This window comes from Dasypus novemcinctus, chromosome 7 (genome assembly GCF_030445035.2).
Source record: "Dasypus novemcinctus isolate mDasNov1 chromosome 7, mDasNov1.1.hap2, whole genome shotgun sequence".
NCBI classification, from domain to species: Eukaryota; Metazoa; Chordata; class Mammalia; order Cingulata; family Dasypodidae; genus Dasypus; species Dasypus novemcinctus.
The window spans coordinates 43,860,880-43,878,189 of record NC_080679.1 but is presented as its reverse complement, the minus strand read 5'-3'; the positions used below and the strand labels follow the sequence as shown (position 1 = coordinate 43,878,189).

General features: G+C 41.4%; 1 protein-coding gene and 1 pseudogene across 2 annotated transcripts in view; both read right to left on the bottom strand.

Annotated features, from left to right (window-relative positions):
* C2CD6 (C2 calcium dependent domain containing 6) overlaps window positions 1–17,310 on the bottom strand; it is a 259,407-nt gene that overhangs the window by 26,133 nt on the left and 215,964 nt on the right. For both annotated transcript variants that reach the window (XM_058300370.2, XM_058300371.1), the window contains exon 15: window positions 14,204–14,247. In XM_058300370.2, coding sequence (XP_058156353.1) covers window positions 14,204–14,247 — 44 coding nt within the window. The remainder of the gene's footprint in view (window positions 1–14,203; window positions 14,248–17,310) is intronic.
* Window positions 8,588–9,176, bottom strand: LOC139439344 (biorientation of chromosomes in cell division protein 1 pseudogene; annotated as a pseudogene).

Sequence of the window (17,310 nt, the reverse complement as noted above, 5' to 3'; positions counted from 1 at the left end):
TATAAAGAAATAATATAAATACAAATGTACTAAAAACATGTGAAAATTGTTCACTCTCGATAATCAAGAAAATGCAAATTAAAATAGTGATGGAATATAATTTCTATGCATCAAATTAACAAAAGCTAAAATAATCAGGGTATGGGATTATCAGTATTTTCCAACATTTTGAGTGCAAAGGTAAAGGAGTAAAGCTGTTTTAAAGGATAATTTGGCAGTACCTATCAAAATTAAATATGTGCATAGCTTTTACCCAACAATTCTACTTCTCATATTTATCTTATAATCTAATTTAAGTGAATAAAAAGAATACTTACCATTTATCAAATGCCCATTATGTTCCAAGCTCTTTAAAATTAAGTAGGTGACCGTATTCTCATTTTGCATGTGAGAAAATGGAAATTCAGAGATAAAATGCCCCAAATTTTATGACTATGAAGAGGAAGAATAGGGTTTTGAACCTAAATATTTCTGCCTGTAAAGTCCAAATCTTTTTACCATATTATACTAATGCTTTTTATCATCAAACAGCCTTTTATTGGTAGCTAAGACTACCTCCTTTTCTTCCTGCATCTCCACATTTGAGGAAATGATTTAGTGTCCACTCAATGTCAGGGTTTAAGTAGAAGCTGATTAAGTAATATCTTGAAAGTTTTAATTTATGAAGGGGGTCTAAAATGTGAAGAAATTATTGAAAGACTGTCACCTGAATCAGCTGTGAGTTGAAAGGGATGTTACTGTTTCCCAATCCAGGTTAGCACTCCAGAGGTTTGTCTCAAAATACTGCATTTCTTTACCACACGGTCTATTTTGGTTCATAGAAAATTCTTTTAACTTAAAAAACTTAAAGTTTATTTTCCCATAGAATTCTGAAGATTTTGCTACTTGTTTGTGAAGCAATTAACTTAGACTTTTACGAATTTGTTCTAGAACTTTGAGTTGTCTTCAGTTTGCAAGCCTGTTGCCCTAGGTGATAGATCTTTTCAGTCTTCTTAGTCTGTTGATTACATGTAATCCATGTTTTATGGATTACCAGCTGAATTGATGTTGTTCAATTTAACTTAGATTTATCTATTGTATACAGGGCTGACCACTACTCTTAAGAAAAAATATTTAAGGTAAGTTTACTTTTTTTCTATTTAAAAAATTAAGCTCTTTATTTTGAAATAATTACAGATTAACATGAAGTTGTAAGAAATAATATTATAGAGAGATCCCATAAAACCCTTTACACAGTTCCTCCCATGGTAACTCCTTACAGACTGTAGTAAAATATCACAGTTAGGATATTACATTTCACAGTCAAGAAACAGAACACTTCAATCTCTGCATCCCTAATATATAGCCACACCCATTTCCTTCTTGCCCCACCCCTGTCTTAAACCCTGGCAATCACTAATCTTTTCTCCATTTTTATAGTTCTGTCATTTCAAGAATTTTATATAGACAATCACACAAAGGGTAACATTTTTGGATTGGCATTTTTCACTCAGTGTAATTATCTGGGAAATAATCCAGGTTATTGTGTGTATCAATAGTTTGTTACTTTTTATTGTTGAGTAGCATTCTATGGTATGGATGTACAACAGTTTATTTAACCATTCGCCTATTGTAGGACATCTGAGGTGTTTTCTTGTTTTGGTTATTGTTAATAAAGCTGCCATGAACATTTGTGGTAACACAAGTTTTCATTTCTCTGAGATAAATGCCCAAGAGTACAATTGCTGAGTCATATGACAGTTGATTGTATAATTTTGTAAAAAATTGCCAAACTGATTTTCAGAGTAGCTATAAAATTTCCCACCAACCATTTCTCTACATCTCATCAGGACTTTTTTTTTGTACTTGTCTTTTTTGGTATTAGAGTAATATTAGCTTCATGAAATGAGTAAGGAAGTGTTCCTTTTTCTTCTATTTTCTGGAATGGATTTTATAAAATTAGTGATAATTTTTTTTAATGTTTGGTAAGGTTCTCTAGTGAAACCACCTGGGCCTGGAGATTACTTTTTTGGGGGAGCTTTATGCTTCATAACTTTTTAAAAATGTGGTAAAATATACACAGCATAACCACTATTCTGTTTTCTTTCTCCAAATTTGCTTATTTAAGTATTTCATATCAGTGAGATCAGACAATATTTGTCTTCTTGTGTCTGACCTATTTCACTCAACATGATCTCTCCAAAGCTCATCCTTCAAGCATGTATCTGCACTTCATTTTTTAAATGGCTGATTAACATTCCATTGTATGGAAATACCACATTTTGTTTATTCATTCATCTGTGTATGGATACTTGGGTTGCTTTCACCATTTGGGCTAATGTGAACAATGCTGCTATGAACATTGGAGTATAAATATCTATTTAAGTCCAGGCTTTAATTTTTTTGGGTAGATAATTAGGAGTGGAATTTCCAGCTCATATGATAATTCTATGTTAAACTTTCCAAGAAACCACTAAACTGTCTTTCATAGTGGCTGTACTATTTTACATTCCCACCAACAATGAATGAGTGTTCCTATTTTTACGTTCTTCCTGTAGCAGTTTGATATGGTTATGAATTCCAAAACAGAGATTATGTTTGTAATCTGGTCTGTACCTGGGCATGATTACGTTATGATTAGGGCTTTGATTGAGTCACGTCATTAGGGCATTGAGGGGTGGGGACTCACAGATAAAAGGCATGGCAAAGGACAGAGTTGAGGGTTTCTGATGTTGGAGTTTTGATGTTGGAGTTTGATGCTGAAGTCTTAAGCTGGAGCCCCAGGAATTCAGCAAGCAGAGGAAAGAGAAGCAAGCCCTGGGAAGAGAGGACCTGAGCCAGAAGAAGAACACAGAGAAATAGAGACAGCTCCTTAGACATGGCAGAAACCACAGGGAGAGAGACAGAGCCATTCAACTGATAGTCTATAGCTGACCTTGTGGAGAGAGGCAAAGTCTAGAGAGCCTCATAGTCTGTAGCTGACCTTTTGGAGAAAATGGAGCTGAGCCCAGAGAAATGCAGGAAGCCTGAACCTCACAGATGTTGGCAGCCATCTTGCTCCAACATGTAAAAATAGGCTCTGGTGAGGGAAGTAATTTATGCTTTATGACCTGGTTTCTGTAAGCTCCTACCCCAAATAAATACTCTTTATAAGAACCAGTCAATTTCTGGTATTTTGCATCACTACCCCTTTGGCTGACTAATACACTCCCCAACATCTATTTTCTTTTTATTTGATAGTAGCCATTCTAGTGAATGTAAAGAGGTATCTCATTGTGGTTTTGATTTGCATTTCCTTAATGGCTAGTGATGCTGAACATTTTTCATGTACTTTTTGGTCATTTGTATATCTTCTTAGGAGAAATGTCTATTTAAGTCTTTTGCCCATTTAAAAATCAAGTTGTCTTTTTTTGTTGAGTTGCAGTATTTCTTCATAAATTCTGGAGATTAAACTCTTATCGGAAATGTGATTTCTAAATATTTTCTCCTGTTCTGTAGGTTGTCTTTATTTTCATGATGAAATCCTTTGATGCATAAAAGTTTTTAATTTGGATGAAGTTTCATTCTTTTGCAAATGGAGATCCAGTTTTCCCAATATTATTTGTTGAAGACGCTATTCTTTCCCAATTGGAGGTCTTTGCTTCCTTGTCAAAAATCAATTGGTCACAGCTTGAGCACAGGGATCAAGGAGAAAACAACTTCAGACAACTGCCCCAGAGTCCATTCTGCAGGGAGTTATTTGTGAATAGTACTCCTAATGGTAAGGAGAGACTTAGCCATCCCTCCATGGGCTGTGCCAAGATTCCAGGAATATTTTTAAATGTTATCTCTGGAATTTATTCCCTGAGATGTCTGTTTCTTGACTTTGTAACCAGCTGGAGATATTACAGAAATTTTCTTGAGTGCCAGCCCTCCTATCAGGAAATCCCACCCATGGCAAATGCAAAGTGCAGGGTTCTCCTGATCTGTTCTGGTTGTGTGTCTTGTCTTGGGCTTGCTAGTTTCTTAGGAGTTCCCCTGTTTACAGGAGCTTGAATGACCTCTCTACTTCCCAGGTGACAGACTTTCTCCTTCTCCCAAGTATCCCATGGTCAAGTTAAAGCAGCTGAGCCTTTACCCAAGGCTGTCCACCTCAAATGTTTCTTATGCAGCATTGTTTGTCTGCAGCTACTTTTACTGGGACAGCAAATTCTAAAGGGGGCATGTCAGAGAGTTTTCCAAGTCAGTCCTTCCTAGCTGGAACCAGGCTAGGGACTCACAAAGGCACATGGACTGACTCCAAACTGCCCTGGAGAGGGATGAGGGATAGGCCAGGAAGGGCTCAGGGGCTTCTTCCATGGCTCCCAGAAGCTGAATTTTCTTGACCTATCCAGTAAATGCAGCCCTTCCTCTGTCCTCCACAGCTCTTGAGAAGCTTATCATCTTTAAGTGTCCTTCACCACCTTTTTCCGGGTCAGGATGGTGCCCTCAGGGCACAATGGCTGCCCTCAGAGCTGGGCCCTCAGTAATTCGAATTCACGAATCGAAAGCCATGATCAGCAATTGGCTTGTGCCCATCCCAGTTCTTGGGGAGCTGGATTTTTATGTCCCCTTGTGGTACCAGAAATTTACATCAGGGCCAGTCCCCACTGCAGACTGCCATGGGAGTTGGGGATGGGTGCCAGTGACTACCACCCAGAGAGAACAATTTATTGGTATTTATAGTAATTTACCAGCCTCCTCCTCCTGCTCTTTCCTGGAAGCTGTACAGTGTCCTACTAGACCCCAAGTATTGAGATAGTTGATTCAAACAGTTCCGGCTTGTTTAATAGCTGTCCTGGTAGAGGGATTGATTCCTAGAGCTTCCTTTTCCCGTAATCCTCACTCCAGTATCTGCCTTTTGATTGGAGTGTTTAATACATTCACATTCAAAGTAATCACTGATAAGGCAGGACTTACTTCAGCAATCTTGTCATTTGTTTCTTATACCTCTTATACCTACTCCTTTGTCTCTCATTTCCTGCATTGCTTCCTTCTTTTGTGTGTAGTTGATCTTTTGTAGTGGAACAATTTGAACCCCTCATTAATAATTTTTCTATATATATTTTACATATATTATTTGTAGATACCATGGAGTTTATATTTAACACTTAAACCTATAATATTTTAATTCAAATTGATACCAACTTAACTTCAGTAGCATACACAATCACAGGCCCCTATACACCCCTGTAATTCATCTTTATATTTTTTGTGTCTAATAACTTAGAAATCTTATTTTTATGCAATTGTATTTTAAGATTTATTTATTTTTTATTTCTCTCCCCTCCTCTTCCCAAGTTGTCTGCTCTCTGTGTCCATTCACTGTGTGTTCTTCTGTGTCCGCTTGTATTCTTTGTCAGCGGCACCGGGAATCTGTGTCTCTTTTTGTTGTTTCATCTTGCTGCGTCTGTTCTCCGTGTGTGCATTGCCCTCCTGGGCAGGCTGCACTTTTTCTTTTTCGCGTGGGGCGGCTCTCCTTACAGGGTGCACTCCTTATGCGAGGGGCTCCCCTATGCGGGAAACACCCCTGCGTGGCAAGGCACTCCTTGCGTGCATAGGCACTGCTCGTGGGCCAGCTCACCACATGGGTCAGGAGGCCCTGGGTTTGAACCCTGGACATCCCATGTGGTAGGCGGATGCCCTATCAGTTGAGCCCAATCTGCTTCCCTGCATTTGTATTTTATTTTATTTTATTAAAGATTTATTTTTATTTATTTTTCTCTCCTTCCCCACCCCCCACCCCAGTTGTCTATTCTCTGTGTCCATTTGCTGTGTGTTCTTCTGTGTCTGCTTCTATTCTTGTCAGCAGCATGGAGAATCTGTGTTTCTTTTTTTGTTGTGTCATCTTGCTGTATCAGCTCTCTGTGTGTGCAGTGCCACACAGAATTTCTTTTGCACTGGGCAGCTCTCCTTATGGGGTGCACTCCTTGCATGTGGGGACACCCCTGCACGGCAGGGCACTTCTTGTGCGCATCAGCACTGTGCGTGGGCCAGCTTCACCACAGGGGTCAAGGAGGCCCTGGGTTTGAACTGTGGACCTCCCATGTGGTAGACGGATGCTCTAACTGTTGAGCCAAATCCGCTTCCCCATTTGTATCTTAGATCACATAAGAAAATAAAAAGTGCAGCTACATATCAAGAATACAATTGGGATTTATATTTAACCATGTTAATATATTTGCCATGTATCCCTATTTCTTCAAATGGGTTAAAGTTACTGTCTTGTGTGCATTCCTATGATCCTGAAACCCTTTAGCATTTCTTGCAGGCAGAAATGGGGTACAGAAATCCACCAGCTTTTGCTTATCAGGATATATCTTGATTTCTGTCTCTTTTTGTTGTTGTTTTTATTGGAAAAGTTGTGTGTTCACAGAACAACCATGCATAAAATACTGAATTGCCAGAACTAGGCTAGCTCAAAGACTACAGGGCTCTTGGATTGCCACTAATGCTGGGCATCAAGATCAGTTCAGCCTCTTTCCATACCCCATTGCCTCTGCCTGGATCTGTTTTATGATATCCTCATGTCTTTCTCATATCCTTGCCTCAAACTACTGACTCTTGAACAGAAGAGTCAAGGCCAGTGTGTAACTTTGACCCAGTAAAAGCCACAGAATCCATTAATGGTTTGCAGGGCTGGGACTTCATGCAGATTCCCTTCGTAAGCATTCTTGTCACTCATTTTTTTTGTGACACTATCATTCAAAGTGGGAACCAATTCCACAGAGGAAAACTCACCCACTTAACTTTGGTTTGGAAGCAAGATGGAGAGAGAAAGTGTCTCAATAATTTATAATTTAATCTAAAGCTGTGCTTCCAGGCACCTGGCAAAAGCAAATGTAATCCCGAGGAGTGTACTTTAAACCCAGTCCTCAAAGAATTCCTTCAGATAGTTTAAAAAATGTGAGCTTACAGTAAAAACAAAGCATAAAATTTCAAATTCCTCTTTGTTCATGCATTGTCTTATTTAATTCTATGTCCATATTTTCCTTTAGCTTATTGAAGTTATTTGCAAGAGCTGATTTAAAGTTTTTGATTCATTGTTCCAATGTCTGGGCTTCCTGGGTTTATTTTGTTCCTTTGAATGGGTGATCTCTTCCTCTTTCTTTAGATGCTGTGTGATCTTTTGTTGAAGTCTAGATGCTTGAGTATTTTGATGTGCTAACTCTGGAAATCAGGTTTCCCTCTTTCTGAAGGTTTTAGTGTAGACGATCTGTACTGAAGGTCTTCTTAAACACTTAGCTTAGTTTATCCTGAACCTACAGGTCAGCCCTTGGTTAACAGGTTCTTCTCAGGCCTTTCTGAGCATGCATCTTGCTCTGGGCATGCATGGTAGCTTTCAAGAAATCCCCTGTATGTGCAACTATTTACCTCTATAAAAGGAGTCTCTTTTCCCACCTTCTCTTCCCAGGACCATGGTTGGGTACTCTGCTCTTTGTCTTAATCACAATCTCATCCCAGGTGGCTCCAGTCAGCTTGGCTCCACACCACTGTTCAGCTCCACCTTCTGCACTACTTCTCTTCCCCGGGTAAATTCCAGGTTAAGCAACCCAAACATATCCCTGAATCAGTCTTCCAAGGAGTGGATTGGGCTAAGGTACAAGAAACCAATTTGTTTGCTTAAATGTGCTAATTCTCAGGCACTAGAGTCCTGCACTTGAAAGCACATAGGCTGCCAAATTGCCAAGCTGCCTGGGTCCACAGACTGCTGTGCTGAGTCCAGGGAGGGGTAGGGTCCACGATAGGACAAGTAAATGCATCCTGCAGCTTTCTTTCTTTTTTTTTTTTTTTTAGAGTATCAAATGGTTTTATTTTTTAAAAATTAAGTCATTTAATGATAATTAACTTTTCTTTAAAAACCCACAGAAACAAGAATAAAACAAACGCGAAACCAACACTCATTAGCCCTTGCAGGAAAGGAAGAAGCCTTGGATAGAAAGCCTGCAACGTTTTCCCCTCTACTTTGCCTGAGTTTCCTTACTCATTCTAGGGTCCCTGGTTTTCTTCCTCTTACAGGGGAAAGGAAACTGGCGAAAAGATTCATGTTCAAGGTCCCAACAGTTTTACAGCTACTAGAGGCCAATGGTTTGTACATTCTAGTTTGCAACTTTGAGAGACAACAGCAAATACACTCTGCCAAATACACACTCCCAGCTAACTTTTACAGTCATTCTTTGACATGGCATCTGAGTCTGAACTGCTTATGTTCCTTGACACAGCTTTTGTTTATTCCAGTACAGAGATCCTGAATTCCATATGCAGTCTCCAAGTTCAAGCATCAAAGCTTTTTTCAGGTAAACCTCAAACTGCTGTAGTGTTTTTTTTGGTAATATCTCTGTAGTGTCTACTGGGTGTTACCTCCTGCAACAGGCTGGCCAGAGGGCAGCACAATGCAGGGGGCATAGTCAACTCTCGCAATGCCACGCTTGTTCCCTGGTCAATCTGGACACCGTCCCGCAGTCAAGGCTGAAATCTTGAAATCAGTGTAGACCTTGGCTGCCTTCATTCGCAGTTGCACTCGTATGTTAACTGAATCCATTTTTCACCATTAATTAAATGGAGTTTACAACAGATGTCAAGCAGATTCTTAGAACGCATCCTGGGAGGGAGCAGGGGGGTCCTGGCTTTCAGGCTCTGGAGGGGGTGCTGGCACAGTTTCTTTCTTCAGGGCAGCCAGGAACTCATGAATTGCTGGTTCAGTCTGTGGTCTGAAGATATGGTTTTGTTTAGGATCCACCACCTGAGAAATAATTCCGTCTACTCCAGCTTCCAACATCCCTGACTGGACCACACTCTGCCCCAGCCCATTTCGCGACTGATTTTTGCTCATCGTAGGATTCCATTCCTGCTTGTCCAGATGCGTTGACACAAAATTATCCACCTTCAGCCTCAGGTTTTGGGAAGCTGTCTTGGTATCCACCTCGGTCAGGCAGTCCCGGGGGGAAGCTGTCCAACAGGCCCCGGCTGTTGGGTTGCTCCACGAGGAGGGCGAGGAGCGGCGGGTCGCCGGGGCCAGCGAGGCCGGGTGGATGGGGCCGCCGTCCCGCCGCTCGCAGTCGCGGGGGTCGCCGTCCCGCCGAGGCCCTGCCCGCCCCACCGCCGCCCACCGCTCCGCTTCCCCCGCCGCCGCCGTCGGCCAGGGCTGCGCCCCGGAGCCGCGGAAGAGACCGAGTTATGCGGCTGCTTCTCAGGGTCGCAGCGCCCGAGGCCGGCGACGGCGGGGCAGCCGGAGGAGGAGCGCCCCCGCCAGGCCAGGGCGGCCGGAGGAGGAGCGCCCCCGCCAGGCCAGGGCGGCCGGAGGAGGAGCGCCCCCGCCAGGCCAGGGCGGCCGGAGGAGGAGCGCCCCCGCCAGGCCAGGGCGGCGGGAGGAGGAGCGCCCCCGCCAGGCCAGGGCGGCGGGAGGAGGAGCGCCCCCGCCAGGCCAGGGAGGCCGGAGGAGGAGCGCCCCCGCCAGGCCAGGGCGGCCGGAGGAGGAGCGCCCCCGCCAGGCCAGGGAGGCGGGAGGAGGAGCGCCCCCGCCAGGCCAGGGCGGCCGGAGGAGGAGCGCCCCCGCCAGGCCAGGGCGGCCGGAGGAGGAGCGCCCCCGCCAGGCCAGGGCGGCCGGAGGAGGAGCGCCCCCGCCAGGCCAGGGCGGCCGGAGGAGGAGCGCCCCCGCCAGGCCAGGGCGGCCGGAGGAGGAGCGCCCCCGCCAGGCCAGGGAGGCGGGAGGAGGAGCGCCCCCGCCAGGCCAGGGCGGCGGGAGGAGGAGCGCCCCCGCCAGGCCAGGGCGGCGGGAGGAGGAGCGCCCCCGCCAGGCCAGGGAGGCCGGAGGAGGAGCGCCCCCGCCAGGCCAGGGCGGCCGGAGGAGGAGCGCCCCCGCCAGGCCAGGGAGGCGGGAGGAGGAGCGCCCCCGCCAGGCCAGGGCGGCCGGAGGAGGAGCGCCCCCGCCAGGCCAGGGCGGCCGGAGGAGGAGCGCCCCCGCCAGGCCAGGGCGGCCGGAGGAGGAGCGCCCCCGCCAGGCCAGGGCGGCGGGAGGAGGAGCGCCCCCGCCAGGCCAGGGAGGCGGGAGGAGGAGCGCCCCCGCCAGGCCAGGGCGGCGGGAGGAGGAGCGCCCCCGCCAGGCCAGGGAGGCGGGAGGAGGAGCGCCCCCGCCAGGCCAGGGCGGCGGGAGGAGGAGCGCCCCCGCCAGGCCAGGGCGGCCGGAGGAGGAGCGCCCCCGCCAGGCCAGGGAGGCGGGAGGAGGAGCGCCCCCGCCAGGCCAGGGCGGCGGGAGGAGGAGCGCCCCCGCCAGGCCAGGGCGGCGGGAGGAGGAGCGCCCCCGCCAGGCCAGGGCGGCGGGAGGAGGAGCGCCCCCGCCAGGCCAGGGAGGCGGGAGAGGCGGCGGGGGGAGGCACGCTGGGCGGCGCGGGGAGCTGTCCCATCCTTCAGCTTTCTGACCCTTGTAGGTTTTCTTTTTCTTGACTCAGCGTTTGCTGAGCTGTCTTTATCATTTTCCAAAGTTCTGGGAGAGTTGATTCTGATAGATTTTGCCCATTTTAAAACTGTTTTTTAGGGGGTGCCAGCATCTGCCATCATGCTAACATCACCCTTGTGAAGTGCTGAACCTTTGTATACCAATTATATAACGTTATAAGTGCGTATTCACCTATGTTCATTTTCTTCCTAGGAAAACATTCTCTTTTAGGGTCTCATATTAAATATACTTCAGGATTCAGAACTTTTGAATCTTTGTAGAAATCACAGTAGCCCAAAGGTATTAGAACTGGAGGCTAGACCTGGCTTTTTACTTCTAGCTCTGTGACTAACTTCAGTTTCCTAATCTGCTTTATTTTATTTTAAAGATTTATTTGTTTTCTCCCTTTCCCTCCTCCCATCCTGCTGTTTTTGCTGTCTGTGTTGTCTTCTCATTTTTTCTCCTCTGGAATTCACTGGGATTTGATCCTGGAGACCTCTGATGGGGAGAGAGGTTCCCTGTCAATTGTGCCACCTCAGTTCCTGGTTTCTACTGCGCTTCACCTTGACTCTCCCCTTGTCTCTCTTTTAATGAGTTATCATCTTGCTGTGTGACTCACTTGCGCAGGGCACTGGCTCACCACATGGCATTCGCGTGGACACTGGCTTGCTGTGTGGGCATGCTTTCTCTTCTTTTTCACCAGGAGGCCTCAGGAATTGAACCCAGGTCCTGGGATAGAGACCCACACGGTCATCTCCATGACAGGAGGCATTCCTGGATTGTTCCATGTGAGGCTCGTCCTCCCACCCCCTAAAGTAGTTGATCATTGGAATGAGAAGAGAGCCATGTTCAAGTTATAAGGCAATATTTCGTTCCTGGGAAACTTTGAAAAGCACTCCATAGAACTGATCAAAAGTCCCAGATGGTTTTGAGGCTGGAAGGAGAATGAATTGCAGTGTTCCATCAGAAAGAAGAAAATTGTTGGGAATTGGATGCTCACGGAAGACCTGCACAACCTCAAATGCATCAACTATCTGTACAAACACTTTAAGCAACTTGGGAAGTATGGGTAGAATCTTGAGCATTGTGGGACAGAACTATCCCTTATGAGGAATGGACTTTGTATGCTCTCTGTAATAAAAGGGGGCTTCTTTGGAATCTGATGGTCATACACTTTATTTTCCTTTAGATATTCCTTCTGCTCATTCATGTAGAAGATGAAATCTGACTTACCTCTAATTTTACAGCCTATGGTTTGGACTTCAACCTTATCCTTTGCTGTCTAACTATACCTATGGTCTTTAAAATAGAAATGTTGGTGAGAGTATCTATTGTTGGCACTTGTTGACCTTTGGAAACTCCTAAAAGTGATCATTTTTAGTTGCCCCATAATTCTGTTATATTAAATTTATTTCTAAAGACCTTCCTACACTGGAATGAACTATATTAAAAGTAGAATTATACTCTGTATTACCCTCAACAACAAATATTTATGGGGGATCATTTCTGAGCTGAGAACTGTAGAGAAAACAGATGTATAAGATATCCTCCTCTTCCTTTAGGGGTATTAAAATTATAATCTAAGAGTACACTTTAATGAAGTAGTAAGTACCCTTTGAGTGGTATTAAGGGGTGGTCCCTAAACATGACTGATCACTAGTTTAACCTTTCAAAAGCCTGGTCCCAACCCCCAAATATTGTGGTCAATAGAACTAAGCTCAATCTTGGGCATCTATGTGCTTTTTAAAAATAATTAAAATCATCCATACTAAATTTAAAATTTACCAAAAAAATCTGATGAAAAGTTAAAAAAAAAAAAGCATTTAGACAGGTTTGTGCTGTGTTTAGAGTTTCTAAGTGGGTCCTCCAGAGAGTCTTAGGGCTGTGTATTTCTGATAAAATTTATCTTTGTCAAAACATTTTTGCAGTCGTGTGGACATAATCTCCAGTTTTCTATCTCATTGATTCTATCACATTATGAATTTCTTGAATGGCCCTGTTGTAAAGCTTCTGCTGGAAGGCCATTGCTGGAAAGTGTCAGATCAATTCAACCAACAAAACACAAGTTGTATGTGCAAGGCATTGGACAATACTTTACATATATTTTCTCATTGAATAATCCCTTTTGGTTAAAGAAAACCTATAATTATCCATGTCTAACCTCATACTCTTGTTCCAGGTCCTTGTTAATCACATCCTTCATAGGATGCTACCAAGGCCTCCTGTACATTCATCTTGTATAAATGTTTTATAATCCCCTGCTTACTTATCTGTCAGTTACATTCACTAGCATATTTTTAGTTTCTCAAGGTCAGGGAGGCAGGAAAGAGTAGATAAACATATGAGCCTAGGATCAAATCCCAACTCCCCTACTAACTGCATAACCTTGTGCAAGTTATTTAACCTTACTGAGCCTCATTTTCCTCATCTGCAAAATGTAAATAATAACAATACCTACGTTGTTGTGAGGATTAAATAAAATAATGTACAGAAAAAGTTTAACATGGTGCCCATCATATAGTATATCTCATTAAATATCAACTAGTATGATACCCGACAGATAGCAGGTGTTCAGTAAAAGCATTTTGAAATAATTAGTCTGCATATAATCTCTAGCTAATAAGTGAAGAGACTATGCCAAAGTCCAAGTATCCTGGTTTGAAATTTTGTATTTCTTTTGCAACATGATACCTTGTACATACCATTTGGAGACTGTTAATACTTTTTTTTTTTCCCCTAAATAAAAGCTTAGGCCGTGTAATCAGATGGAATTTGTGCTACTTTAAGACACATACACCAGTATGGAAGTTGTTTGACACTAAATATATTAAATTTTCCAGGGCATTTTAAGGGCTTACTGGGATAACTGGACTTTTAGAAATAGTAATGCCTTGGAAAATTTGGGATAGCTATCTTTAAAGTAACTAAACCCTTTTGTACAGAGTCTAAGAAACATGTATATACAGTCCTGCTCTCTACAAAGAGTATGAGGTCTCAATGCCTTTGATTAAGGAGTGCAAATTGAAAATTGCAAGGGAAAATAAATTGCAAGGAAAACTCTCACACTTCTTTTAAGGCTTAGAATCTTTCTTCCTGTATGAGCATGGTATTCTTGCTTATCAAATGCAAAAATATGAAGTAGACCAAAGTTTTCTTCCTCTTATTATCTTTCATCTCATTATGTTTTTCTTGCCCAATACTCATCCCAAGCTATGCAGCCCTTGTTCCGTTCTGAAAAATTTACTGCCATTAGCCTGGCGTGGCATTTAGACTATTGATTTTTGAACAATGAAAAAATTTCAAGATGCAATTAATGGAATTCAAATAGCTAATCTCAAATATTAATAGGCAATTGGGATGAGAGAATGACATCTTTGGGTTATTCATATCACAATCTATGGGCAGAGATAGTCCAACTTTCCTGTTTCCATTGTGGTTTTGTCTGTTAAACAAGAGCTACATTTTTTTTATTTTTAAAAGTTTATTTCAAAATAACAACCAATAGCTACATTTTTAGGAGGCAGAGGCAAAGAACTAGTGTGGCCTGCTAAAGTTAATGTTATATTTCTTTACTTTATAATAATTTATAATACTTTATAAAATTTATGATAAATAACCATAAATAAATCTATAATAAAATGGATTTATAATACATTCATAAATTCATAACAAAGAATATGCTTTCTTGATGGCAGAATACTATCAGTAAATATTAGTACAAAACAATGTAAAATGCTAATAGTGTTTTTAAAGGATATCCAATCTACTTACTAGTTTTCCTTTTCTATTTGTATTTTTCTCTTCAATGCTCTTATCTTGCATTCACAAATCCAAAAAAGAATGGAAAAAAAATGATTATATAAATAAGGCAGTACTCATTTGACAAGTATGTTTTATAAACATGTCTCTAACTGATGATTGTGTAACAGTGGTTAAGAGCTCAGGCTCTGGAGCCAGACTATTCCGACTCAAATAATCTCTGCAAAAGACTTGAATAGACATTTCTCCCAAAAGGCTATACAAATGACTAAAAAGCACATTAAAAGATCTTCAACATCATTAGCTATTAGGGAAATGCAAATCAAAACCATAATGAGATACCATTTCACATAATGGCTACTATTAAAAAATTAAAAATTACAAATGTTAGAGAGAATGTGGAGAAATATGAGCACTCATTCATTGATGATGGGAATGTAATGGTGAAGCCACTGTGGAATCCTGCTTGGAAGTTCCTTAGAAAGCTAAGTATAGAATTAACATATGACCCCACAATCCCACTGCTGGGTATATACTGAAAAGAGTTGAAAGCAGGGATTCAAACAGAAGTTTGCACATCCATGATCATAGCAGCATATTCACAACTGCCAAAAGATGGAAGCAACCCAGGTTAAATGGATAAACAAAATGTGGTATGTATATAGAATATTATTCAGCATTAAAAAGGAATGGTGTTCTGATTCATGCAACAGCATCGATGAACCTTGAAGACATTATGTTGTGCGAAATAAGCCAGACACAAAAGGACAAATATTATATGATATCACTGATATGAAATGAATAGAATAGGCAAACTCATAGAATTGGACTCTAGAATACAGATTTCCAGGAGCTGGGATGGGAGTAGGAAATGCGGAATTAATGCTTAAATTGTACAGAATTTCTATTTAGGTTGATTGTAGTTTTGAAAATAGATGGTGGTGAAGGTAGCACAACATTGTAAATGTAATTAACAGCACCAAATTATATATGTGAATGTGGTTAAAAGGTGAAATTTTAGGGCATATATTTTACTAGAATAGAAACGTAAAAGAGAAAATACAGTATTGTAAAACACGTACTGTAAATGATGGACTATATTGATATTACAATTATAAAAATGTTCTTTCATGAGTTATAGTACATGTTCCACACTAATGCACACTAATAATAGGTTGTTATATGGGAAAAAAATAATACATCCTAATATAAACTATGGACTATAGTTAATAATATAATATTCTTTCATCAATTGTAACAAAGGTATCACACTAATTCAAAGTGTTAATGATGGGGGGCAGTATATGGGAACTCTGCATTTTCTGCATGATTTTTTCTGTAAACCTACAACTTCTCTAATAAAAGGTTATTAAAATAATAATAATAAAAACTAACATGTAAATTTGGATAATTATTTTGCCTCTCAGCCTCAGTTTCCTCACATGGCAAAGAATGAAGATTCTTCCTCATAGTGTTGCTGTGTGCATTTAATGGGCTACAGCATCTAACAATGTGTGTGGAACACAATAAGTACAAAATGAATATAAATAATACAACTGTATTTACCACCATTACGAACCCCTTTGCTCTGACCCCCTATACACTGCTCCCCTGCATCTGTTACCTAATAACTCTTATTTTCAACAGTTTGGTTTATATGCATACATTAAATGATTAAAATTAAATGTCACCATGCTGTGTACATCCATACACATGTATTGTCCATAAAAGATTGTCTTTTAGACAGATTATAGTAAATATATTGAATCTTTCTACTTTTCTATCTGGTTCTTAATGCCAGTTTGAAAAAAATCTCATTAACGCTCTCTACATGGTTCTGACTTGTTTTTCCTTTTTTTTCACTTTACTTTTCTTTCTTTTTTACACAAAGGAAATGTATTGTCTCACAATCCCAGAGACTAAAAGTTCAAAATCAAGGTGTTAACAGGGCCTTGCTTCCTCTGAAATCTGTAAGGGAGAATCCTTCCATGCATCTTCTAGCTTCTTCTGTTTGCTGAATATCCTTGGTGTTCCTTGGTTTGGTGCTGTAGCACTTCAATTTTTGCCCCATTCATCACACAGCATTCTCCCCTTTGTCCTTCTCTTCTCTTTATATAAGGACATAAATGGTTTTGGTTTAGGGTTCCACTCTATTCCAGTATGACCTCATCTTTTTTTTTCTTTATTTTCAAAGAAGTTTTAGATTACATAAAAGTTCCATAGAAAATATAGGGTATTCCATATGTTCCCCATCTCCTCTCACATTTCCCCTCATTAATAACATCTTTCATTAGTGTGGTACATTTGTTAACAATTAATGAACAAATATTGAAGCACTGCTACTAACCATGGTCTATAGTTTACATTATGGTTTATACTTTGCTCCAAACAATTTTATAGGTTTTGACAAAATGCATAATAGCCTGTATCCATTATTGCAATATCATGCTGAACTATTCCAATGTCTCCAAAATGCCCCATGTTACACCTATACTTCCCTCTCCTTCCTCTCAGAACCTCTGGTGACCACTGTCTTTATATCAATGTTACAAGTTCTTCCATTACTAGAATAATAATAAGTCTACTTTGGTCCATAGTTTCATTTTCTGTTTTTGTATCTGTTAAAGGTTATGCACATTATCCAAAGCTATGATTCACTAGACACTTAAAATATTGCTTTTATTCATCTTTTTTGGAGCTACCTCATTTATTAATAGACTATCCTATAGCACATTTGCTATAGGTAATCTGACATTACACATTCGCTATACCTACCCAACTCTTACTCAAGAATTCAATTCATGACCCAGAGAGGAGTCTTATGAAATAAACTAAAAGATTTATAAAGTTGCAAATGGAACAACCATGATCTTCCATGTAATGCCAGACTAAAGTATTTGAGTATAAATTTCAGGGACCAGAGGATCTCAAAGAACTGGGCTAAGCACATACCTCTGATTTGCTTATAGGCAATGATAATTCAAGGAGTTCAATAAGAGTGCTACGTAAGTCCTATTAACTTAATGCATTGTATTTCGTTTTATATAATATATTTACAAAAGCTATTGGGTTCATTATAGAAGATAGGTCTGCAGAAGCATATTGAAAGTATAGTGGGA